The sequence below is a fragment of the Malurus melanocephalus genome, unplaced genomic scaffold, assembly GCF_030028575.1.
Source record: "Malurus melanocephalus ecotype Western Australia unplaced genomic scaffold, MMel_1.1 scaffold_3, whole genome shotgun sequence".
In the NCBI taxonomy this organism is placed as follows: domain Eukaryota; kingdom Metazoa; phylum Chordata; class Aves; order Passeriformes; family Maluridae; genus Malurus; species Malurus melanocephalus.
The window spans coordinates 3,072,092-3,098,909 of record NW_026623235.1 but is presented as its reverse complement, the minus strand read 5'-3'; the positions used below and the strand labels follow the sequence as shown (position 1 = coordinate 3,098,909).

The 26,818-nt window shown below is 40.1% G+C and overlaps 1 protein-coding gene across 2 annotated transcripts; it reads left to right on the top strand.

Annotated features, from left to right (window-relative positions):
• Positions 1 to 1,639: 1,639 nt before the first annotated feature.
• On the top strand, positions 1,640 to 22,115 carry RAD21 (RAD21 cohesin complex component). Of its 2 annotated transcripts, none has more exons than XM_057367798.1 (14): positions 1,640 to 1,846; positions 7,557 to 7,730; positions 9,104 to 9,233; positions 11,363 to 11,462; positions 12,288 to 12,394; positions 13,269 to 13,472; positions 13,870 to 13,995; positions 14,196 to 14,318; positions 15,935 to 16,158; positions 16,483 to 16,642; positions 16,958 to 17,109; positions 18,585 to 18,734; positions 19,158 to 19,241; positions 21,095 to 22,115. In XM_057367798.1, the coding sequence occupies exons 2-14, from the start codon at positions 7,587 to 7,589 to the stop codon at positions 21,284 to 21,286; spliced, it is 1,896 nt and encodes a 631-aa protein (XP_057223781.1). In that variant the 5' UTR covers positions 1,640 to 1,846; positions 7,557 to 7,586; the 3' UTR covers positions 21,287 to 22,115. The 2 variants fall into 2 exon arrangements, with proteins under 2 accessions (XP_057223781.1, XP_057223789.1); XM_057367806.1 differs by lacking the exon at positions 1,640 to 1,846 and adding an exon at positions 5,743 to 5,836.
• Positions 22,116 to 26,818: the final 4,703 nt, after the last annotated feature.

Genomic DNA, 26,818 nt, shown 5'->3' with positions numbered 1-26,818 from the left:
TGGGCAGYGCCTGAAGTGTTGCGGTTTCTGACTCACACCATTGTGTTGTCACTTACCCATGTATGGCTCTTTTCCCCTACTGTGAGTGGTAGTTTTCCTACAGCAGCAAATGATGCACCTTTGCTGGTCTGCACTTTTGGTGGACTTTGATGCAATCCAATGTCTCAGCACCGTTAAACTAATGCAAGTGTCTTATCAGTGGTCGATGGCCTGGGCACTCCCAGCTTCAATGCCTGGACCTCTAATTCCATATAGTACAGGAGAGTAGTGATAGAGCAAATGTGTTTTTGCCAAAGAAAACACTTGACATATTACTATACCTGGTAGAAATCCATGYGGGACATACAGAGAATCAGTGTTTATTCTGAATAAAGGTTATAGTGAGACATTATGAACGAAAATGAATGCTGAATTTTTTTAAATTGAACCTAAGGGAAGAGAACCAGAAGACTCAGTTGGCGTGTTTTTACAGATTATTTGCTGATGTTATCATCCCCTAAATTATATTATCTGAGTATCACAAATAGCAGTAATACACCTTAAACCCTCAASAGGCAGATTTTCTTGGTATTCTGACCTTGCCTTTGTAAACCGATGATCCATTGTTTCAGAGGTTATTTTAATRAGGTATTAGTGTATTTTSTGCCCCTTTGGGCCAAAGGCTSTTTGTTGTTCATCCAGAATGGTATGCACCTATAGYTTCAGACTTCCTAGTGCCTGAGAGACCAGAGAAATCCCTTTTACCCCAAACCTGTCCTTGTTTTCCCATTCTATTGCTTTTACCTTGCAACTGACTCCTGTTTAGAGTCCAGTTAAGCCATACTTCCCTCTCTATTACATCCTACGTGGTCATCATAAATTAGTAAATTAGGACCAAAAAAAACTTTCGAAATACTGCAGAAATCGAATTATTCCGAACAAAGACAGTGAGTGATGCCCGCAGTTGTTCCCCATGTCAACAAGCTATGCCACAGCACARACACCTGCAGCGCCCGAGGCAGTGCGGAGTCGGGGATCAGAAATACCTGGCGTGTCACCGCCTCACGGSGAGCAGGCTTTAAAAGAAGAGAAGGTTTGTTTCACACGTTTCAAACCGAGCTAACGAAGAACTCCCACCCCATTGAGCCGTAGCGAGGGCGGGGTCCCCTCACAGCCCGGCCGCTGTCTCGAGGAGCCGCGCACGCGCACCCGCCCCGCCCCCCTGAGGCCCCGCCCCCCGCGGAGCCGCGCGCCGCTGTCACTCAGCGCGCGCTCGTCACCCCCGCGGCCCTGCCCCACCTCCCGCGGCCGCGCGCACGCGCAGTGCAGGGCCCCGCAGGCCGCGCGCAGGCGCAGTGGCGGTGCCGGGGCCGGGGGGAATTTGACCGTAAACATCCTGCAGTTTGAACGGCGCGTTCGCGCGCAGGAAGGGCCGCAGCCGCCATCTTGTTTGCTTGGGCGAGCGGCTCGGCTCCGTTCGGCCCCGCCCCCCGCGGAGCCGCGCGCCGCTGTCACTCAGCGCGCGCTCGTCACCCCCGCGGCCCTGCCCCACCCCCCGCGGCCGCGCGCACGCGCAGTGCAGGGCCCCGCAGGCCGCGCGCAGGCGCAGTGGCGGTGCCGGGGCCGGGGGGAATTTGACCGTAAACATCCTGCAGTTTGAACGGCGCGTTCGCGCGCAGGAAGGGCCGCAGCCGCCATCTTGTTTGCTTGGGCGAGCGGCTCGGCTCCGTTCGGCTCTGCTCGGCTCGGCCCGCCTTGACTTCGGCTCAGCTTCGGTTCGGTCCGGCGCCGCTCGGCTTGGTTCGGGCWCGGCCCGGCCCGGCTCGGCTCGGCAGGAGCAGCGAGCGGTCCCCGGGCCCGGAGCAGGGTAAGGAGCGATTGTGGCCGCTGCGGTCGCTGCCGCCGCCCGAAGGGGCCCGGCCGGGCCCAGCCGCAGCCCGGCTCTCGGGGCGCTGCCGGATCGGAGCCGGCGCTTTGGCCGAGCCCTCCCGGTGGGGAGAGCCCGCCTGCTGCGCCGCGACACCTGGGGCTCCCCGGGAAGGGCAGGGCGGCCGGGCGGCGCGGGGCCCTGCGCAGGGCCGGGTATCGGGGCGATGTGAAGCGAGGCCGGGCGCAGCGGGGCCCGGAGCGCGGCACAGGCAGGAGCCGAGGAGAGCCCGGCCGGGGCGGAGGGGGGAGCTGGAGGGGGCGGTYCGTGCTCCTGGAGCGGGCACACGCGCTCATCCGCAGGGATCTTCCCGTTTCCCCGGGGCAGMCGGGTCACGGGGCAGCCAAGGGCTGTGGGGAGGGCCGGGGGCCGGCCCGGTGTAACAGATCCCTGGCTGGGGGTTCGCTGAACGGATAGCGGGGCTGCTGCGGTCTGGAGAGGGGGACAGGAGCGATGGATTTGCCGGTCTTCTGTTTTTAAATGTGATTTGCTTTTTGTTATGGATGGAGCAGGGTACTGAATGTCGTCACGGCCTCGCTGGTGGCATAAGAACGGTCTTCTGGACRCTCTGGCTGTCCAGCTGCAAATAAAAGGGCTCTTCAAAAATGCCGGCCTTTTGAAGAACCAAGGTCCTGCTCTTGCAGACACTTAGAAATCATGCTGTAGTTTTTAAGATTGTTCTGATCCTGAATATAAATGCTTCTATTAAATATAAAACAGGGCGTTATGTTCCCATTAATAACAAAGGAAACTTGGGGTCACTGTGACTTATTGGCATCTTTCAGTGAAAATGGCTTTGCTTTGAATTTAGACTCATGGAAAAAATACTGCAAATTTGGACAAGTTACCATTTAGGCCCACATTATGTGAACGTGGGTGATGAGCAGACTTTCCTTAATCTTTTACTCCGTAAAACTCCCATTATCAAAAACGGGGGATATMACAGCATAATTCGGGTCAGGCTTGTGTTTTATTTTATGAAGGTTCATTTATAAATATTTGATGTTCAGCGAAACTTGGAAAAGCAAAGCCCACTGTTCTAACGTTTTAACTAGAGATGAAGTGTGGTAGGGGTAACAAAAGGAGGAGCTAAAAGTTGGTGAGACCTACAATAAACTTAAATTACTACAGAAATTAATCATGTCCTGCTTACAGCGTGGAATTTCCCACAGAAATTAGAGTACTTTCTTTAGTTACTACCTACATCAGTTTAGCTTCTTAGAGGTAAAACGTTAAAAAGCTTTTTGCTTTTGAGCTTTGGATGAACAGTACAGAGAAATAAGTGGGATGCTGCAAAAAATGGAGTAACAAGGAATTCTGTTCAGCTTACATACCTTTAAAAAGTGTGTTAGTACATGGTTTTTGCAAGTTTATTAGTTTGACTTGGATCTGCAATTGCACAAAACAGGTTGGGATAATGGAGATAGGACCTTAAATTAAAGATTTCTTTCCTACTGGTTGAGCTTGCTGAATGTAGGGGTAAGGGCAGGATACCTGCTGAGGCTTAGGTATGAATGTGGAATTGAGGGAGGAGGGCGACAGTGTTCATATTCGGTAATCTCCAGCTCTGTACAGTATTGTGAGTGATCTGCCTTTTGAATTAGTAATCCTAGTGGGATACTGGTTCTATCTGATTGTGTAGTGTGTAGTATATTGTAATTAGAGAACAGTGAATGGAGTTCCTGTTACACAGTGGTGTGGTTTGAGTAATTAATAGACATCATAGTGAAACCTCAGCCACAGAATTTCTGAAAAAATTGTTGATGGAAAAAAGAAGACCTGGAGACAAATGGAAAATGCTGAATGCATTTATCAAGGATATATCAAGTTGAACCAGTACCATTCCRGCTTTTTCAATAATTGATTTTGTGAACATAAGAAATTAAGATGACTTGTCATTGAGCTTTGGTAAAGCTGCAGGTGCCACAAAGAAATGTCTTAAAATTCAGATAATAGTGGATTAACCAGACAATTACAAAAGGGGTTGAAGGAAGGAGATCAGAKAAGGTAGTGGTGAAAAGTCATGGAACTGTAATGTGATGTCAGTGGAGTTTGTGATGAATTTCTTTTCAGTGGCACCATCTGTTCATTGTGGTACTGAAACCTGTTTGGTGAGTGCCAAACATAGAAAGTTTARTCTTGTAAGAAGGACTGGAGACTRAAGGGTTATGAGTTAAARTTGAAGAATTCARAGTACAGTTGCAGGGTCAGGATASYTCTTCTGAAGTCTGGTAGGGCCRACTCAGGCTGATGCAGGTGCACAGGGTGATCTCGCCCTTCTCACCCAGGGCTGCCTGCAAAGCGTAAACAATATAGAAGAAAATTGTGCGTGTGGGGGAAAACCAGCATAGAAGAGAGATTGTAGGATAGCATAAGGACAAATGAATTAAAATGATGGGCTGATTCTTGAACTGTAGTATGGAATTTGTCTACTCATCTCTGTATACCTGTGGCTTTGGACTAGCTTTACAACAGGAACAAAAGTATGTGGCACTAAAAAAAATATAAGACTGAACTTTAGTTGTGTACTGGTGTGTGCACATAACCTAACCTAGGCAGAGCAGCTGACAAGTGGGTTTAATGAGCTAGAATGAACCACAGTCAAGTCAAAATATGGTAAATGTTCTGTTTGTTKTCAACTCTTAGTTCAGTAACCACCTTTCTGTGTGCCTTGAAAGTTGGGATTAACTATGCCAGAGTTTAGATAGTTAGCCATTCTAATATGCAGAGGGATTTTAAGYCTTAATATATCTGAGTTGAAGGTTAAGGTGTATCTACCAAATTTTAGTTAGCATCTACCAAATTTTCTTACTGCCACTTTGGAAGGAGTAATTACCAGAGTCTCAGATGAGGGAATGAAACAGGCAGATTCTGAATCGGACTCTGTATGCTACCAGTATTATATTACTTCTGCTTTACAATTCACTTACTTTGTATATAGAATTAAAGCATTTTTTACACATCTATAGAAAGAAAAATATTTTTGAAAATGTGCTATTGTTGACCAAGTTAGGCAGAGAAAACCTGAGGACAATTATGGCGCATTATTGCCATTAACTTTGAATTTGCTTAAAAGTTTCAAGTATTTTAAGAGCTCAATTTTGCAAGGTCAGGATTTTGTACTGCCTGGCCTTGTGTGAGTACATATTCAATTTTTCTTGGAGGAATGCAAGCAAGACAGAAAAATGCCTGAGTTCTTAGAACAAGTTTTATGAAACTGTGTCATATCCAGTTAATTTCAAAAATGGGCAATTATATTTCACCTTACAAGATTTTTAAGAGCCATCAGCTACCCTTTTTCTTTCACRGATTCTTATGAGTTGCTTTTTCAGCCACTGACATGTTCTGTGTGTCTGCGTGAGCACTCTGCCACTTGTACAAACTCTTGGCTCCTTTAACATTCATCCCAGTCTCAAATTATGCCAGAAAATTTATTTCTTGTATGCCACTGCATCAATGCACTGYCCTAGGAATTAAAGATCAGACGAAAAGCCTGAAATACAGAAAAGGAGTATCTGAAAAAAAAAAGAAAGGAAAAAATGTGGAGAAAGTGGGCGTAGCCATTGGAGCCTGCTTTGAGCTGTTGTGCTGMGGCACTAAACAGCTGAGCTGTAAAGGTGGGCTTTGTACAGTTGCTGTAACTCAGTTATTTTGCCATGCAGAGCAGAGCATCTACTGGAACTTTGAAGTGGCAGAAACTTCCATGTTGTGACAAGAAATTGCTGCTTTAGGGAATAGAATCATTATTTGTTAATAACAGTTCTGATTGAAACACACTTTATTTGTAGTCTGATCGTCACAGTTTTCCTTAGTATTTCAGCATGGCAAAGCTTCCGTGATGGATGAAGAGAAACAGATTTAAAAGGATAGATGAATTGTTTTTGTCCAAGTAGTCCAAATAGTGGGCTTCACTCTTAACAGGAAACTTAGGTATGTTTCCAGGTAACTATCTTTGAAGTTTTGTGAAACCCATGCTATCTATTTTAATAATTGTGTCAAACTCCACTAATCAAAGTACATTCTTTTGCAACTGTTGTTGAATTCTTTTAATGGACTAAGACAAGTGGGTTTGTTTACCCTATGTTTGTGTTTTCCCCTGTTCCTCATGTTCAGGGGTAATTTACAGGCTTGCTGTTGCCAGAGCACTGCATGGTTGTGGTAGCAACTCAAGATACCAAAGTGCTGTGCAGCAAAGTTATGTCTCTGCATACACAAAAATACTGAGGCCTTCAGAAATATGCAAGCATTGAATTGTCTGCTGGCCTTAAGACAGTGTGATGTCTTTTAAAAAATACTGGGGGGGGAAGGTACAATACCTTCTTCAGATAATGTTTATCCAAAATTTATTTCATTGTTCTTCCTGAAAAACTTGCTCATGTCCATCTTTGTGCAGTGGTGTCCTTAACCCTCACAAAATCTCAGCAAATAAAAATGGCACTTTAACTTTTTGYCAGTTTGCTGCTTTGCTATGACTAAAAGCTATTAACTTCACTCCTAAGAGTCGTTTTAATTCTGTACACTGAGTTAATTTGAGTTAAAGTTGAACATGGCCTTTATTTCCTTTAAATCTTCTCCACTGTTTTGGTTATGGATGGAATYGGTGGCCAATCTGTCATTAAGAGATCTGTTATCCAAACAGCACTTCTCTGTTTAATGCAGCTAAAATTCAAAGTTTTTGTCTTGCAAATTGAACAATAACTATGAATAGTGTACAAGTAAGGAGTATGGTACCACTGCAAAGGTAATTTTTCTTATCCTTTATATTCCTTCAAATCTGAATTACTGCAAAAATTCTTTGTGGAGATTCTTCTGCTTTTTTAAAGATACCTGGTTTTCCACTTCAGCTTGTACTTAATGGATCGTATCCTTACTGCATGCAGGAAACTGGCATGTTCAGCTCATAAGACATTGTGCTCTTCTGATTCCCCATGGTTTGATATATTGGCATCTTATCAGCCATAAGAAGATAGTTGCTAGATAAATAGATAAAAGAGTGTGGGGGGTTTTTTTCTGGTGAAAGAAAATGAAAATGGAATCTTAAGGAATTTTGGGATAATGCAGTCAGTTTTCTCACAGTTTATATTGACACTTGATTAAAAAAATAGGAAATGGAGAACAGTCTGTTCAGAAATGAAGACATAGTTGTTCTTCCTGTTTAGGAATTTATCACAAGGTCCAAAARGGTTTAGGGCTGTATATTTTAAAATGATGAACCTTTTGCTGGAACARTATAGAATATATACTGGTAGTGAAYTAAGARTAGAAAGAAATAGAAGTAGCAGAAAACTACTGTGGGCTGAAAACTGAGRYGTGCTTCTTTGCWTTAGGAGAATTTGGTATCATTACCSTAAAGTTTAAAAGATTCAAGACTGGTTTTTCYTGAGGGATGGTAAACATTTTAAAATTGTGTATGTGGCTGTTAGTGGCTGTTATTTCTACTTTATAATTCCTCTGTAATAAATACATGTATATGCTATTCCATGGACACCACTTGTAAGTGTTGGCTTCTTAAACATAGTAAACAAATAGTCTGACCTAAGTGGTTGAAAAGCAAACATGTGCGCTTCCTCTAAGGATGAGGGAGTGTTTACAAGGATGTTCCTTATAAAATAAAAATTATGGAAAGAAGTATTTGCCTTTCTCTTTACAGGTTTGCACTTTGTTTTAGACATCTGGGACCATGTTCTATGCCCACTTTGTCCTGAGCAAGCGTGGGCCGCTGGCCAAAATCTGGCTGGCGGCCCACTGGGATAAGAAGCTGACCAAAGCCCATGTTTTTGAATGTAATCTGGAGAGCAGCGTGGAGAGTATCATTTCCCCAAAGGTATCTATTTTACACTAACGTTATGTTACCTTGTAGTGAGAAGARCTTGTGTGTACAGGTGGTACTTACTAGTTGGGTCTCTAAAGCAAATAAAGTTCTTAATGTTGCTATTTTAAAGGGTGGAAAGGTCTGTTTAGATGTGAAATACTGTATTGTGAAAGTGGAGGAAATTTTAGTAGCTTGATGTTTTTAAATGTTTCTGTTTTTCTTCCTCTCTACTACTCATGACAATGAAATTGTTCATTTTAGAGCTAGTGCTACAGTTGTGGCTTTTAAAAAGATATCTGAATGTCTTATACAAGAAGCAACTATTTGAAAACAAAAGAAAATTTATGTATGTTTTTTTTATTTTGGTTGATATAAATGTTAACAGTTTTTATAATGCTACTCTAGATTTTAGAGGAGCTGCTAAGTGGAAGCAAAAAGTGGATTGTACAATCACAGAGATGCTTACTATTCCAGAATAGTGATTTGCTTCATTATCAGCCCTGGAAGGATTTAGGAAGAGGAAGATAATGTTCATAAACAAACGAGTGAGATGGAGGATTCTTTTAGAGAAAGAAGAAACTAGTAGGCATTCTTTCATATATTTAACTTTGTGTAGCAGTTCCATCAGCTGAAATATTAAAAAGACTTTGTAGGCAGTAAAAATTTTCAGTTCTTAAAAGGTTGATGTTAAATCCTGTATGGTTTACTCTTTCTCTGAGAAAATTATTCCATGTACCATTCAACACAAATTTCATGCTCTTTCAGCCTAAAGTACTTAAAGAAGAGTCCTTCCCTGATTTTTTTTCRTTTTGTGTTCCCACAGCAGATACTTCATTACATAGTAAAGCACTGAGATTGAAGAGGAAAGGAGCTTAAAACCGTTTTAGTGTGGCAGTGCTTCTTTTAGTGTAGCAGTGCTTGTTTAGGGGCACTCCACATGTTCCACTGTTTCTCTCTGATTTTCTTTCTAACTGCAGGACAGTAGATGGAGAGGTAGCTAACAGTTTTTAACCTGATTTTACTTAACCAAATCACTGTTTATGGCTGTCCAACTTTTTGTATTTTTCACTTTTTCCACAATTAAAGTAGCAATGGTGTTAGAAAAAAAATAYAGAAATAGGCTTTGTTACTTATTTTTTTTAACTAGACAGAGGAATTCCTGGAGTGAGCTGCTATTAGCTTACTGATATTTGCCAGGTCATCTGTAAATAGTATCATCTTGAACTGTAGACTTTGCATTCTTTGTTTCATCAGATTTCTGCTGGTTTTTATGTTTGTTTCAGACATTTGATTTTATTGAAAAAATTCACATAAAGCTGACTGAGGTTTCATTTAAGGGAAAATGAGGTTACATCTAATTCAGTGATTGTGCAATGTGTTTTCAGGTGAAGATGGCACTTCGAACCTCAGGACATCTCTTACTAGGCGTTGTTAGAATCTACCACAGGAAAGCAAAATATCTTCTTGCAGACTGTAATGAGGCATTCATTAAGATTAAGATGGCTTTYCGTCCAGGTATCTGTCTTTATCAAAGAACTCTCTGAAAAGTTACATTGATAAATGTATTTGTTAAAAAGGCATACAATTCTGTCTTGTACCAGTATAATTACATAAAGGTATAGGTTATAGGAGAGGTAATTRTTGCAGCTGGCTGGCTGACTGAGTTGTCCTCTGAAAAACATCTTTTCATTGAATTCTGAACAAAAACTTSTCCTATTTATGCTGATTCAGTAAAATCCTACTTATGATTTTGGCTGTTGCTGGTGTRTGATGTTAAATGGAAATACACTACATGGTTTTTACCTTCTGTGTGAAAAAGGCCAGTGTCCTACTGCATAGAAGTGCMGAAGGGGACTGGTTTCCATCAAGGGTGAGGATTGTTTTGCCATGAGTTACAAAAGAAACATAGAAGTAAGCTGGTTTTTACCACTTTAATTGTTGAAAATTATGTGAACTGTAATGTGTGCATCAGAGGTAGTTTCCCTTCTTTGTATGTGTGAACARAATTTCCCTCTCTGTAGTTGTTTACTTAGATATTTTCCATTAAGATCGACTGCCATATTAATACCTGAAATTACTTTTCCATCCTGCAGTCAAATATTAGGCTTTCATGCAGTTGAAAGCTTTCTTTAGTTCTGGCCTGGGGAACTTTTTTTTCCAGCTGAAACGTAGTTGTAGCAGTGATGCTGAGGGATGCTCACAGCTGCTAAATCATATTCTACCTTTTTAAGTTAGTGCAATAGATTTAAAAGCTGAACTTGAAGGAAGACTTTTTGTTTTTTAAAATGGCAACTCTTGAAAGCCAGTGCAGCAGTAGCTTGAGAAAAGTTAAGGTATGTAATGCCTTTATCTAAATTTCCTGATCTCTAGGTTGTGATCAGGCATTGAATTCAGGCATTGAATTCTATGTAGCTTTCAGTGGTAATTTGTTGACTGTTGCAAATTTTTTCATTACTACTGTGTTTAACTTTCCTGGGTGATAAGAACATACATTTGTTTTAATACAAGGCAATCTGTTTTCCCAATTTCCCYGCTTCTAACAGAGTGCATGTTGAAGGTGAAGTACCTTAAAATCAAGATTTACAAAAGGTGGCACGCTGGCCTGACGCAAGCTGAGGCATTGGTCTTTGTTCTCAGTTTATCAGCTTTGTGCCTTAGGCATTGTCTTGAGTCTGTCTGTTCTGAGAATCATTTACATGCTGCATTTTAAGCAGCAGACAGGTGAGAATATTGAACAGCCCTGAAAGGATGTACTAGGTTTCTYCATTGCTAGCCAAGTACAATGATGAGTAAGCTACAGGCTCATGCTTGTTCCTGCTCTCTATGGACAGTGGTTCTTCGATTATTCATTGCAGAGGGGAGCACTGTGGGCAGAATGTTTCTGAAGTATCTGTACCTCAGAATTGCCTGTGTTGTGTGTGTTRGTCAGAAGGCAGAGCATAAAGCTCAAATCTTCTGCAAGTTACRGAAGGAATTGAACCTGCATTTCCCATGCATTTTCAAGTGCCCTGACTTTTAAGACTTTGAATAAMAGAGAGGGACCAACTACTGGCACTGGTTTTGTGATGCTCAGTCTGATAGTCATGCTCTGAGAATGCCTGCTGAATAAGAGTAAGCATCTCCAGAAGATAAGAAAAGGTAYGTGTGTGGTTTTGGTAATACAACTCTTCTATGTGCACAAGCCTTTGAGTCAGTGTGCCCAAGTGCAATCAGTAGTGTTCCAGGAGTTCTGGAGCCAATGGAACTGGATGAAGGACCAGTAGCAAAGTAGTCCCACTGTGATGCAGAACCATGCAGTTCATTCTGTATATCATGATAAAATTATTTTYGAGCAGGTACCTGTAGTGTGAAACATATGTTGCCTTTGTTGGCTGCACAGCTCTGCATAGTGCCACACAAACATTAYTGATCGATTTGAGGCTTCCAGGATTATACAGACAGTGCAAAGGCTTGAGGATATATGTTTTGAATTTAGTTTGAATCTCACTTACTAACATTATCTGGGGTTTCCTTGTGCTTTTCTCAGCATCAGTTCAGTTCAACAAATGTAAAGACAATAAKCTCATGCAGGGAGAAAATGCTAATGGTACAGGGAAAAATGCTGTAAGGAATGGGAACTCATGTCTGGGTGTTCTTCTTTGCAGGAGTTGTTGATTTGCCTGAGGAAAACAGAGAGGCTGCTTACAATGCTATTACCTTGCCCGAGGAGTTTCATGATTTTGACCAACCACTTCCTGATCTAGAGTAAGCTTGGGGTTTTTTTTTTATTTCCGTGAAAATGGTAGTTAGTTTTAGTTGGGGAGAGTCTGGTTTTCAACAGCTAATTCATTGCCAAATGTAAAAAAAAAAGTCTGTAGGAAACTTCTGTTCTTAGGTCTTTTAATAAACTAATAAGGAAGTGTGCAGTCATCTTTGTATTGATTTTAAATTCAGAGTAGCATTGACTTTAACTGAAGCTAAAGCTATCCTTACATGAGCTTTTGAAAAACTCAGATATCTATTGTAACTTCCTCTTTTCTTCTATGCAAAGACATTCTACATCACATATATCCTTAGGTTAGATAAGACTTGTTTTATGAAAATGTTGACCTTTTGAAGTGTCACTGTTAATTCTTAAAACTTCATAATACTTATGAGTTACTTGTACATATAACCATTATACAACCTGAATAGTTCTTAATCTTTAAAAAACAGATGGGTTTTATTGTTTTATGTTTGTATTTGAATTATTCRTAAGGGATTTTTTAGACTACAGCTTACTCAGTGTTCTATTTAGTTTATATTCAAATTAGAGTATCAAGGAGTCCTTACTCCTCCAARTCAAGGAGTAAGAGAGGTTGCTGATACATTTCTCAGAAGCTAATGCAATTTGGGTGATAGGTTTGAACCAGTAATGGTCTTACTGTTTTAAGTAGTTGTTTCCATTCAGTGTTCATCATTATGTTGTTCAATAATTGACTTGAAAGTAAAAYTGCTTTTTACTAAATAATGTCACATTTATTTTAGTAGGCTTTGTCTGTTGTTAATTTTTTAATGAGATTTTTAATAATTGCYTTCTGTTTGTTTAAGTGATATTGATGTGGCTCAGCAGTTCAGTTTGAACCAGAGTAGAGTGGAAGAAATTACAATGAGAGAAGAAGTAGGCAACATCAGTATCCTCCAGGATAATGACTTTGGTAAAGATCTCATGTGTTATTTTGTGTTACTAGCTAGTTTCAGTTACTGTAAGATACGGTTTTGCAATTACTATGGAATGCCCACTAAGCACAAAACAAATGCTGTGATTTTGTACATTTAATTTTTAGTTTGTTAGTGTCAGTTTTTCCAGAAAGTCTGTCCTCTAATGCTCATCAAACTTCTAGCTGCCTAGAATAGACAGAAAAAAAAGCTGAAGAATATTCAGTCAAGTTAATCAGTGAAGCCCTATGTCAATTACAGTTTCCAAAACGTGGTGTGAATATGAAGYGAGCTGCTGCTTTAATCTTAAGTATGTTCTCAGTCAGAAACCACTGGGAGATTTTTAAAGCTTAATCAGTTATTGGTGACGAGTTTTCTACTTGGGGTATCTTAACAAGGACAGTGTTTAAATATCTGAATCAAAGCCCAAAGACAGTTTTATTTGAATGTCTGATTCCCAGCCTACAGTATTGTAATCCATAATTCAATAATTGTTTTGAAAGACTGACCTAGGAATGGTGTTGACTTGGTTTGTTCCCTGTACATGTAGCCCAGCCTTGAGGCATAAAGTAAACTTTCTTGAATTCTTTGGTTTCTGTGGAGCTAAAATTTAGTAGGATCTTGTTAATATCAATTAAAATAAGTAAAATAAAATGCTTTGAGGAGTCAATAGTTACTTCTGTAATTGTTTGAACAGCGTTTTTTGCTATGGTATTGCCAGGCACAATTCCTTACATCTTGTCATTAACTGTGCAAGTATGATAAATTGAATTAAAGTTTGGTCTTACATATGGGCCTTTGTTGATCAGTTAGGTAGGTCTCTTGCTTCTTGGTTCTTTAGCACTTAGAGCCAGTGCWATTGTATTCTTGCAGGTGACTTTGGGATGGATGATCGTGAGATGATGAGAGAAGGTAGTGCATTTGAGGATGACATGCTAGTGAGCACTAGTGCTTCCAATCTGCTTCTGGAACCTGAACAGAGCACCAGTCACCTCAATGAGAAATCTAATCACCTGGAATATGAAGACCAATACAAAGATGATAATTTTGGAGAAGGAAATGATGGTGGAATATTGGGTAAGTCTGAGAAATTTGTTTTTGCTATATCCTATCTCCTGCCTTAAGTTTTTGAGTGTATGTGGGGAAGTAATTTCCTTTGTTGCCAAGATCCCTGTCAAGGTTACACCGTGCACAATTTAAATTCCAGTTTGTGGGTACKACAGCAGTATTGATGACTCAGATAAGCGTGCTAAGTATATTGTAATAAATGTTACCTGTAAGCTCAGAATTAGACCTGAACCTTGAAAGAGCACTGCTACTTCTTCTATGGTAGCATTGCAAGTACTGGTTTCTAACTTTGCAATATCTTTTATCTTCAYTGTAATAAACTTGTCTGTACTTCTTGGTAAATTTGTCTATACTTATATCATGAATTTGTGGATGCAAAACTGATCCTTTCATATGGTTCCTTTAGATGACAAACTTCTCAGTAATAATGATGGGGGTATTTTTGATGACCCCCCTGCACTCTCAGAAAGTGGAGTTATGATGCCAGAGCAGCCTCCCCATGATGATATGGATGATGATGATAATGTATCAAGTGAGTATGGATCTAGATCTAGGACTAGATCTAGAGTTACTTGCAACTAATTTAATTTGGATTCTAATTCCTTAAAAGCATAATAAGCTCAAAAGTGTGAAATGTGGTAAACCACTTGAAGGTGTGGAGAAAGGAATGGGAAGGGTAGCACAGCCTGTTAATGTTTTGACCTAGTGCAAGGTACTTGTTGTAATTGGCAGTGGGAGGACCGGACAGCCCGGACTCGGTSGATCCTGTGGAACCGTTACCAACCATGACTGATCAGACAACGCTTGTTCCTAATGAAGAGGAAGCTTTTGCTCTGGAGCCTATTGAYATAACTGGTGAGTGAGCCATTTGGAAATGTTTTGCACGCTTTGTCGGAGACCACCTTAGGTTGATGGAGTGGAAATGAATGTCTAGTACTGCTGCTGCTTCTGCTTCTCACTAGGGAGAGAAACCAGGGATCAAGTGCTGAATTCATTTTATTTGAATAATAGCCTTCCAGTAATTCCCAGATATGTTACATGGATGGTCTCAGAAAATACTAGTTTGTAGTTTCTGCAGTCAGTAGWGTAACAGCATGTAGCTTTGGATAAACCTCATAGTTAAAATGCACTGAGTTGGAATCAAATTCATCATGTCTTTAATGTGGTATCTGTAGGGCTGCTCAGTTCTTTATTTGCTACGTTTCAAGGGCAGGAGTGACTGTTTACACTGACAATGAGTGCTCTTCTGGTGATTTGTAGCTTTAGTTAATTGCTGAGTTTGGGAAGGTGCACCTTTGAATTTGAATTTCTACTAAGTAGGCATTTTCTTTGTCTTTAATGCAAGAAACTTGCATATTTTAACTGATACTATATTTGACTCATTKTACAGACCCCTGCTTTATTAAAAAAATTAATACCTGGAAGGAAAGTAGCTTGCCCTGTGTTTTTAGACTGAGCTCCAGGYCCTTATTGCCTGCTTGGTTAGTGAGAGAGCTGTGGCACTGCCCTCTCGTGGYGGGCTGGCAGCAGGGGTCCAGCTCATCTGCTGGGACCCGCAAAGACAGCATTTGCCAGAGCTTCAGGGTCTGCTGCAGAGTACCAGGCTGTGAGAAATGTGCAGTAAAGTCATCCTAGAGAAGAATCAGAAGTTTGCAGTTAAAATAACCGCCTAYATTAACTCCAGCAAAGCTCAGGTAGAGCTTAGGGGAAAAACTGAGTGTGGTATTTTGAATCTGTGGTGAGAGTCATAGAATGGCTGGGATTGGAGGGGATTGTGAGAATCTTGTTCCAACCTGCTTTTCATGATCGGGGACATCTTCCACTAGACCCCATTAGTCAGGGSTCCATCCAGCCTGGCCYTGAACMCTGACAGGGATAGAGCATCCACAACTTCTATGAGCAACCTGTCCCAGTGYCTCACCACCCTCACAGTAARGAATTTCTTCCTAATATCTWGTCTGACCTACTCTCTGTTMGTTTGCACCATCTCCCTACCTTGTCACTACATGTCCCTGTAGAAAGTCTCCTCCATCTTCCTTGTAGGCTYTCTTCAGGTAYKGGAAGGCYACACTTAGATCACCCCAAAGCCACCTCTTCTGCAGGCAGAACAAAACCAAATCTCTCATCCTTTCTTCATATGAGAGGTGCTTCATCCTCTGTTCAACTCGGTGGCCAGTGTTTGCACCAGCTTAATAAAGAAGCCATGGGGAAGAGAGGCATATGCAGCTGAGGGTATTAGGGCTTAGGTAGATTTAAATTTGCAGAAGAATTTGTARGTTATGGGACAGCATTCATAGTATAAAACGTTTCATACTGCACATAACTTTTAATCCTTTTCCCAAAGCTAGCATTGCCTTAGATTCTTGAGGCAGCTTTATACATTGGCAAGACCTGTAAAGAGCTTGCAAGATTCTTCTATAGCATGGTACATGTTTGTGCTAACCTTCACTGCTTGCTAAAAATCTCAACAGTCAAGGAAACCAAAGCAAAGAGGAAGAGAAAGCTGATTGTGGACAGTGTGAAAGARCTGGACAGCAAGACTATTCGAGCCCAATTAAGTGACTACTCTGATATTGTTACTACTTTGGATTTGGCACCTCCTACTAAGAAATTGATGATGTGGAAAGAAACTGGTGGAGTTGAAAAGCTTTTCTCTCTGCCTGCACAGCCTTTGTGGAATAACAGAGTACTGAAGGTAATGTTTTTGTGCAAGTTCATTTTTACATGGCCTATGTTCAGTATTGTGCCTCGTGTATAGAAAACGGAAAACATCATCGTATAAATGGTGATAMAATGATTGTAGTGTTCATAATTTGAAATAAACAAAATAGTGAAGACTTAACAGCAATGTTTAAAATACTTACCTTATCAGTTACAGAAATAAATTATTTTTTTAGATGTTAGTACTGTTGGAGAGGAGCTTATAAATTGAGAAAGCAAAATAGCCCATAATTACTTGAATTGAAATAAAAGGACACTAAGAACTGCAATAATGAATAACGTAACCTTTCCTCTGTAGCTCTTCACTCGCTGTCTTACACCTCTGGTACCAGAAGACCTGAGAAAGAGGAGGAAAGGTGGAGAAGCTGACAATCTTGATGAGTTCCTTAAAGACTTTGAAAACCCAGAGGTTCCTAGAGAGGAGCAGCAACAGCAACAGCAGCAACGAGATGTCATTGGTTTGTATCTTACCAAGGGTGCTCTCCTTTCCCTTGGAGCCTATTTTTCCTTTTATTTGTACTTTATATTAAGTCATCAAAGATTATGTATGAAGCAATGAGCTTTGTAATGATTGTTTGACTTGATGTACAGCTTGTGACATAAAACAACTTTTTTTCCTAGAAATGGGAGATGCTTAGGAGYTGTTTGAATCAGTGGATTAAAAGTACAGGCTATTAAAGAGTGCTCAGTTCYAAAATGTAGCAGATGGGGTTTTGGTACAGTTTCTAATTACATTCTAAAGTATCTAAAAGAGAGTTTGTTGTGGAATATAGATGAACCTATTCTGGAAGAACCAAGCCGTTTACAAGAGTCGATGATGGAGGGCAGCAGAACCAACCTGGATGAATCTGTTATGCCACCCCCGCCAGCTCAGACAGGTGTTAAACGCAAACTGCAGCAAGTAGAACCAGAGCCAGTGTTACCCGTAAGTAAGCTTTTATTATGTTTTTTTTAAGGAGAAGAAGTGGGTAGTGTGTTTGAGTAGGAAATTACACAGATTGGAGGACTTAGCTTTTTAAGGTCCTTGGAGATCCACTGCAGTAGTATCAGAACATTTGTTCCTGGGTAATCATTGTGGTGTTTTTGTTAGGTGAAAAGCTCACTGAAACATTCAGAATGCTGGTAGGAAAAAGAAATTACACTATTTCCTCCAAAGAAAGTTTTCAAGGAGTTTAGTGTATTGCTTATCAAGTTCTGCTTGGCAAATATATATGAACAGATTCCATGAAGCAAGGATTGTGTTAGCTGCATAAATGTATTTTAAGACATTAGTGTTTCAGCTTAAGGCTTCAAAGAAAAGYTTTGATTGTCTGGAGAGATTTCCTAGTTGAGTTGTGAGTAGACTTGGACACTAGCTGTGATGCAGTGTGAAAGGAAGCTGTTGTGAAGGGTAGGGGAGGGAAATGGGCAAAATGAAAGCTGTATTCTTCTGAATGCTTGCCTGGCGAGAACAGTCCTGGTTTGTGCTGTGTYTCATATTTGTGCACTTTTTAACCTCACTTTTCACRTTCCTTGTCTAACAGGTAGATTGATGGTAGAATGGGACTGTTAGATCTTACTAAACAGGGTGGTGGCTGCTGCTCCTCTTGGCCATATCATGGGCTGAAATTCTCCCTTGACTGTGCTAAGTCAGTGTAACTGGGGGGCTCTTGGTGTGTTGGGAATTCTTTCATAATCTTAGAGGCTAGGTCAGGCCTCCAGCAACATGTCAACCTGCATGACTAAATCAGAAATTCCTTAGCCATTTTAGGGTGTTTATAGAAACAGTTTCAGGTGTCAGAGTAACTTTACTGGCAAGCACTTAATTGTTTATAGATTCAGGGGAAGAGTACCATATATTAATTTTAATGAAACTGTCTACATAAATCCTGTTAAATTGCTTTTCTGGATTTTCCCCTTGATATAAATATTTTCTGAGAACATGCTTGAGCACCAAAATCATRCACTTATTTTTGGAAACTATACAGGTACTAATGTTTTAATTCCTTCATGTTTGTGTTGGTGAGAATAGCTTATTGATATTTTGAAGATGTCTTGTTGCAGTAAGTCAAAGTGTGTTCATGTAGCACTGCATCTGGTTATGTGGCATTTCAAATTTGCATGTGCTGATCCAAGGAATGAGGTCTRTAGTTTGGATGGTGGAATAAGTGAAGTTACTGGAAAGCTTTTTTACTTTATAGTGGTACCATAACTTCTGGCTATCACAATTTTAAAGGATTGAAAAGACACATATGGACAGCAAAACAAAATTSCTTTTTGGTTTTCAGAAATGAAAAATTCTGATAAATGGCTAAGAATTAGATACTTGGATTTATTAACTGGTCTGTAGCACCATCATTCTATTGTAAAAGCACTRACAAAATGATACTGTTTGTTTAACTGTATTGTGTGTTCTTGAAGCATCCACCATCACAACAGCTGGAAATACCACCTGTAGAAATGCCTCCAGAAGAGCCCCAAAACATCTGCCAGYTAATACCAGAACTAGAACTTCTGCCAGAAAAAGAGAAAGAGAAGGAAAAGGAGAAAGAGGAGGAAGAAGAAGAAGAAGTAAGAACTCTGTAGAATCAGTTTRAGTGTTTCCCAGAAGTGGTTGACTGTAGATTCAGTCTGTCCTTGGGGATTAATAGGCCCTGGAAATGTAATTCTTGAATTATTTCATGGCCACTTTATAATATCATTTAATTTTATAGATTGCATATACATTGTGTTTTGAATTAGTGTTCTCCTGTTCTCACACATAGCTGGATTAAACCACTCTATATTTACGATGCCTTTGACAAGAACTTTTGAACTTAATGGTGTGGTTCATTTTAAATAGCYTGTGCTACTTAATGAAACTAGCTTTTTGCAAGAAAACTACCCATGTCCTAACATGTGATAACTTAAGTTGTCTCTTAGCTACTGTATTTAATATTTTGTGGATATCAGCACAAACTTTATTGATGTCTTCTATTTTATACCTACTTGCAGGAAGAAGACGGCACAGGGGGTGATCAGGATCAAGAAGAAAGGAGATGGAACAAGAGGACTCAACAAATGCTCCATGGACTTCAGGTACACATGATCGTTTGCTTTCTCGTAAAGCAGCTTTTGAATGTGCCCACTGATGCTTTTGACCTGAGTTAAAAGGTCAAGATAGAACTTGCTTTGCAGTAGGTATTACAGCCTAAATTAACAGTTGTCTTAGAGGGGGAAGAATGTGTGTAGTTGGTTAAATCTATATCAAATAACTAAAATTAAATCTGTGCTCTTACAATTGTCACTTCTTTTCAAAAAACATTTGTATTGAAATTTTTCACTTTTCAACCTTTATATCCACACTTCGGTGTGCAACGAAGATTCTCAGAAATTTGAATAAAATAATTGAGTTGAATGTGTTTTTAATGAAATCATAGCACCTCTGACTTTGAGCTATGTGTCTTTAGGCAAACCTCCATAAAGGTCTAGGGATGTAATATGATTGTACAGGATATTTGCTTCCTGGCTAGGCTAGTTTGAAAACTTAAATGCCATGAGAAGCTGAATCTTTTAACAACTGGGAAAGTGTGACCTTGGCTGATTTCCAGCATGTGGCTTCAGTCTGCACAGACATCTATCTGTCTGTCTGTAGGGTAGATTCTTGCTCGATGGAACTAAAGAGCTTTTTTTTGATACAATGATTGAACACCCCAGTATGCACCTGAACTGAAGTGCRAACTGTTCCTTTGCTTATCCCCCTGTGTGTGTCCTCCACATGTTCTTTGACTACCTTTGCCTTTCAGCCTAGTTTGTAGCTCCTTTGTTCCATTAAACATTTTGGCAACTGCTGAGATCTGGCTGTCACTGAATGCCCAAATCCCAAGTGGTCACACATTCCCCTCTTCTTTGCCCCAGCTTTAAATACTGAGCATGATGGCATATATCATGGATTATCCTYTTGGCCAGTTAGGGTCAGCTGTCCCAGCTGTGTCCCCTCCCAACTCCTTGCGCACCTCCAGCCTACTTGATGCAAAACATAGATAGCATCATATGACCTGCTGTGAAGAAATAACTGTCCCAACCCAAATCAGTACAACAGTAGCTTAAAAATAACTTCTAAAGATGTGGAGTTGGTAGTGTTGTGTAATGTTTTCTTCTTTGAATGTGTCATTACGGTTTCTGAAAAGATCTTCAGAATTCTCCTTGGCCATATCYAGCTTTTTTCAATTCTTCCTTCCATGTACCCAAAAGAGCATCACGTTGGATGACTGAAACATTAAATCTGCAGTAAGATTTGGAGTTGAAATCTGATTAATATAAAGTAATTGGCTCRGCCAGCCAAATATCTTTTCATCTGGTAGACATTCCAGGGCAGACAATTSTGTTTTAAATCAAAGACTTCACTTGTTGTCCTGGCCAGCAAAAAGATGTATTTTCATGATTATTATTTTTTTAATATATGTATTCTTGCCAAGACTTGGAGAAAATGTGGCTTTGGGTACTTAGTTTCTAAGACAGAGGAGTTTTAGAAATAAACAAGCTTTCACCTTTGAAAAAATATGCATCTTTTGAAATTTAGTTTTATTCTTTTTGGAATTACCTTTATTTTGGGAAATACAACTTGATTTTTTAAATTTTATTCCTATTAAGAAAAAATTGTCCTGTAGTCAAAAAAGACTGGTTAGCTATTGTCGCAGAAATTAAATCTTGTGCTGTACAACAGCGTTTCTGGAATGCGTTCAGCAGATTCAAGAATGATTGTTCACACATCTCTGGGAAGCCTACTAGGTTTCATTTAGCTAAAATCCATAAAGAATTTTCATGTACTTGCTGTAATGTTCCCATCCTTCTGAATGTCCTGGGGTTGACAACAAGCAGAATCTTGCCAAGAGACGTTGTTTCTGTGTAGTTCTTTATTTAATTTATGGTATCGTTGCTGTGTTTTTCAGAGAGCTCTTGCTAAGACTGGAGCAGAATCTATCAGTTTGCTTGAGCTGTGCAGAAATACGAATAGAAAACAAGCAGCTGCAAAGTTCTACAGTTTCCTGGTACTGAAAAAGCAGCAAGCTATAGAGCTGACRCAGGAGGAACCCTACAGTGACATCATTGCCACCCCTGGTCCCAGGTTTCACATTATCTGAATGGTTACTTAGAGCAGAGCTAGTGCTCGTCTCACCAGTGCGTGTGTATGTGTATTGCCCCGTCCGTAGGGCCCACAAGACCATTGCAGAAAATTTAGATTTTATTGTCTGTATAAAGTCCTTGGTTTTCTCTTGGGGTTATTTTGGGGTTTGTATTTTAACTTTACCACTCAAATTTTTAGTGAAATTGCTGGGGTGGGTGACTTGAGTTCCAGCTTCAGAAACCAGACATCTCAAGTGCCCAGATAAAGATTGTTTTAACAGCTCGGAGCAGATGTGTGCAATATTGGTGCATGTGATGTTGAGTATCAATGAAAATGTCTTACAATAATTTGACTAGTTGATTCARTAGAAATATTTTTAACCTATACAAGTAAATCTGAATGGCCAACCWATTGTCTGATTAAAAACTTTGCCAAACTCATTTGAAATGTTCAGTCTGCTTCTCACAGTAGTTAGATTTTTTCCCCTTCTCCAGATCTTTGTGCATACTGTGGGTCTCTTAAAGCTGCCAATATGAAAGGTAGTGCCTGATACGTCAGCTTGCTGTGTCACTGCATTTTTGCAGTCAGATTTTTGTAGCCCTTGATGCTAAGGGGAAATGAGTGTCTGTGGAAATCACTTCTTCTACGTGATACGTGAAAGGACAGAACATGTGAAGCATTTTAGACGAAACATTCCTTTTCAATGATCACCTTGTTATGGTCCACTACTGATAATGGCTAATTACTGTTAATAAGTGACAAATGAAAACTAGTCATTTCATTTAAACTTTTAAGAAATCATAATGCTTTAGGTTTGTTAGAGCTGTATATAAACTCCAGACTTTTTAAAACAGACTTCTAGATTGTAAATTATCTGATTTTTTTATTAAGCAGGCGTCCGACAATAAGAAAAATTGCTAAATTCAGATAACACCTGTTCCAAAAGGGCAACAAACTTTGAAAATAGAGTACAAATGGGCATAATTCCACTTAATTGTGTAGCGTATTAATGGTTCTTTGGATATATTTATGGTTTTAGTGTCAATTTTTTCAGATCATGTACCCTCCCGTGTTCAAAACATTTTATCAGTTTTGCAAAAGAAGTTCAGTTTTATTTCTAAAGAATTAAGCTTTACTGTTAGACCAKATAGCACCAGAAATTATGTGAATATGTTGATTATGGAGACCTGTCTTAACTTTTTTTAGGGCAAAATTATTCACACTGAAGATTCTGGTTTTAGTGTTGGCACTTTTGTGAAATAATTTTGGGACTCTGAAATGTCAGTGTATACTCAACTGTAAAATTATGTGAATGTTTAAGAAACTGAGACTACATGATGACCATGTTTTAATAATCCYTGAAAAAATAATTGTATAAAGTTACTGCAGCTTTATTTTCAACATGATGTGCCTGTAAAACCATAATTTTCCCCTTTGTAAAAAGAGACATTGTAGATAACTTGAATGTTTAATTATAGAAAAGGTCATTAGTTTCTTGTTACACATTTTTAGTCTGTTTTTGTTGCTTTTCAAGGTTAATATTCTTGAAAATAGTTGATGCTGTTATGTATAACTTTTCTAATAAAAGTTGTGTTATAAGCTGTTATGTATTAGCTCTGTATCTTGTTTGAACACCTTCCATTTATGTTGGAGGGACTGAGCACTTAAAGGTCGGTTATTTTGTATTACGTGTGCAAAGATTTAGCTCTTTGGAAGATTTAAAACTCRAATATGTAAATAGGTTTCTTGCCATTAGGAAGGAGGTGTTACTCTGCTGGCTGTACTGTGCTTTTGTTCAAGCATTCTGTGCTAGAAATGTCTGTGTGGAAAATTATGGGAGGCTATCTATAAAATGGGATTCATCTACATGCCTGTCCCTTCTGAATGCCAGAAAATATCCAGCTTGAATTCTTTTAGCTCTTTTGTTCCCTTGCTTCTGGAGTTGTCTCTGCATGTATGTCGGTGCCTCTGGAGTTGCATGCTCCTGGTAGATCCAGACACTTGGAGCCAAGCCTGTGSCTGCAGCACATCTTCCATGGAGTCAGTTGGTCACTTGCAGAGCTTATGTGTAGTAGCAGTGAATTTTGATTGAAGTAGGCTGAGAGAGCTGGCAGTCTGGGCCCCACGCACCAGGACTGTCCTGCTTTTGAGTGAGAGCAGCCAGGCCCATCCTGTGTGTGCTGTAGTTCCTGTGGGATGCAGGCTGGCCTGTGCTGAGGCAGCCCAAATGTGTGTTTGTAGGCACAGCCCTGGAAAAGAGTGACTTTCATTCCTTTGGTTCAAGTTCTGTGAAAGAGAAGTGTGGCAACTTGGGCTCTCAGWCTAGAATGAAAGCTCTTCTGGCTTTTCTTCTGTCAATAATTAGTACATTTTTGTTRTAGTTCTGCCCTTTGTAACACCATTGTGATCAACACTCATGACAAGTTGATTTTGCTCAAACATGCCTGATGACACTCTAATTTGGGGCACTGAATGCAAGCTCTGCTCTGTCATGTGCAGGATTTGGTACTTGTTCTGCCCATGGTCTGCAAGTAGTACTAACAGGCTTACATTTCTTGGAAAGCAGGCTTCGTGATAATGCACTGATCAGCTGTTGAATGAGGTGAAGGAATGGTGATGAGCATTAGTGTTCCTGCATAACTCCTGTATGTACAAGAAGTATATTTGCTTTCTCTGTWACAGACACATGTGAGATGGTGAAGAGCTCTCTGTTGCACATCATTCATTGTTTTCCCCTATGACTGCTGTTGGGTTTTTTTAAAGTGTTCCAATATCTCTGTAAAGAAGTACAGCATCTGCATTTTATTATAGTTCCTCCTCAAATGAATGTCGAAATAATTTTATAGAAATTAACCATAAGCATTCACTTAGTTTTTACTAGATGGGAAGCYTTTTTTTTTGCAGCTCAGTGAGTAACATCTATTTTCAGAAAGCATCTTGTGAGGGATTTAGATTTGATCGAGAACTTTACTGTAAAATGTGTTCCTCACTGTTTCCCAATCAGGCCAGACTGTCTCTAGTGCTTTTGGCTGTAGTGCTGCGCTGCAGCAATGAGGGGAAGGAACTGCTGTGAATGCTTCTCTRTGTTCCATCTTCCCATTGGTGGCAGTTTTGTTCTGTCTGCAAAACTTAACTGTTCACAGTGGGGGTACTATGTGCACCCTGCTTTCCAAATTACTCCACCCTGATGTGTGAAAAAGAACGGTTCAGGAATCTAAGRAGATATTTCTTCAATGAGATTAAGTTATTGAATGAATTCCTGCTCTGTGTGTCTTATCCTCTTGAAGACACACTGCTCTGTTTTGTTCCAGCTGGGGTGGAAGGGAAGAAGTCAGACAGGCGATGTTATCTACAGCTGGAGGTTAAATAGTGCTGTGTTTCTGGGAAAGGTATGAGTAGAGGATTCTTCCTAACTGACAAAACATGATTGAAAACCAGCTTGTTAAGCAATGACCTGGCAGCTGCTGTGTGCAACTTTGCTTCGGGGACTTCGCTGGAGGGTGAAGTATATGGTGCTGAGGATGTTGATCATTGATGTTCTGTAGGCACAAAATTGCCTTTTCCCCTTTGGTCTTTCCAGCTGACATTCTATACTGGCAAGTCAAGGAAGTCAAATTTCAAAGGGTTATTTTTCACTCCCTGTTGTCATCCCACTGCTAYACCTGAGTCTCTGTCATGGTACTTAATATGACTTTCTGGAGKGGAGTGGGGTTAAGGTAAATTTTTCTGGCTCTAAACCTCTCAAGTGTTCATTGATTGTACATCTTTCCTCAAATGGTTGYGTTCATCTTTGTGCTTTTTCAGACCTTTCTTCTGCTTCACCTCCAAGAAGTGGCTGGAATACATACTGTGAGTTTCTGSAGCATGAACATATAGAAAAGCTGAACTGCTAAGAAATAGGTTGTCCCAACACATAAGGAATAAAGGATAGTTCTCTGCATTTCTTGCTGACCTCTGAATGTCTAATAAAAGCCATTGGAGAGACGAGACTAGGAAGTAGAAAGAAGGGAAGATTTTTCCTAGTTCTTACAACAGGAGCTGGTTTTATATTTGTTTTAGCTCAAAACATGTTCGTGCAGAATAAAAAAAATCCAAAATCTCAGCTAGGAGAAAATATTCATATTAACCAAACAATAATGTTAATGTTGTATTATAAGGAGAATAAGTGCCAGAAACTTTCTGGGAGAAAACAGCCTCCAACTGCATTTGGCCCTAGATACTCCCCAGCAGCCAGGAAGGACACAAGAGGTAGTTTGGTTGTCACGAGCTGTGTCTCTACATGTTCTCCTTTCCCCATCCCCCACCTTTTTTTTATTTGCCCTATTTTTGTTTTCAGTAAAAACATTAAACATCATAGCATAGCCTGAAACTAACACTAAAGAATTGAGAATGTGTGGTTGACCTTCARTCATGGATGTTTATAAATGTTGTGTGACACTGATCAAGAATACATGTGATGAGAAACACAGGGTTGCTCACGACACTTGGCAGCCTAGAGCCAGATGGGGGTTTRAAGCCAGTAGTGTTCTCCATGCAATAGCTCCTCTCTGAATTTAACTGTTCTGCTACTTTCTTGAAACACTTTCTCCTTTCCTGGCTTGCATTGYTCAGGTAATGCTGGCAATTATTTGTACMATTTAGTTTTCTAGGTTTGGGGATAGTGGAAACTGATTCAGGGTAAAACCCACCAAAAGAAAGGGGTTTTTTTCCAGCTGGATCAATTCCTACATCCTGTGCACCGGGCAGCCACACAGAAACTTGTGCCAGCATAACAAGAAGCACCAGGCAGGAGAACAGAGAAGGGAAGGAGTGAGGATTGCTTTTTTGGATGGCTGTGCCAATTYTGCATGTGTGTTAAATCAGTCTAAGAAAATTATACACAAAATTGCAGTTTGAATTCAGGAGTCCCGGCCCTGGCTAAAACTGTGTAGTGGCCTGTTCATCATCAACTTGCACACCACTTAGTAATGTTCTGTTTTTCCAAGGCAGAAGTTCAAAGTTCTCCCTCAAATCAGATATTTCTRTGATAGAGCCCAAGCCCAGCCTTTTCCAGTGGATGTGTCCACACTAATTCTCTGTCCATTTTGTTAATATAACCAGTCCTCACGTTCCTGGAGAGGAAGCCAGAATCTGAGTCAATTTACAGGCACCATGTACCACACATGGCACTGGATTGCGAACTCTGAAGTGAAGGGAGTAGAATACCATAAACTGTTCCACTRCTGAGCCTTTTTGCAGAAAAGTTCAGCTAAATCTGTCTTTGTACAAATTAAGCTGCTTCTCATATTTCTTGACTATGGGACTAATTCTCAAAACAAAAGAAATGCTGATGTTTAAAGAATAAGAAACCACAGTCAATGTTACAAGAAAAAATAGGAGAAGCAGCTTAGCATTTGGATTTCAAAGCCAAATTTGATGCTTAGGAATGTTTCTCTGGTCAAGTAACTAACGAGCRGCCCTGAAAATAAGCTAATCGTCTTTTGCATTTGTAATTACATGAATGCAAACTTGTACCTAGTCCTGCTGATGCTGAGGGAGGCAGCAATGA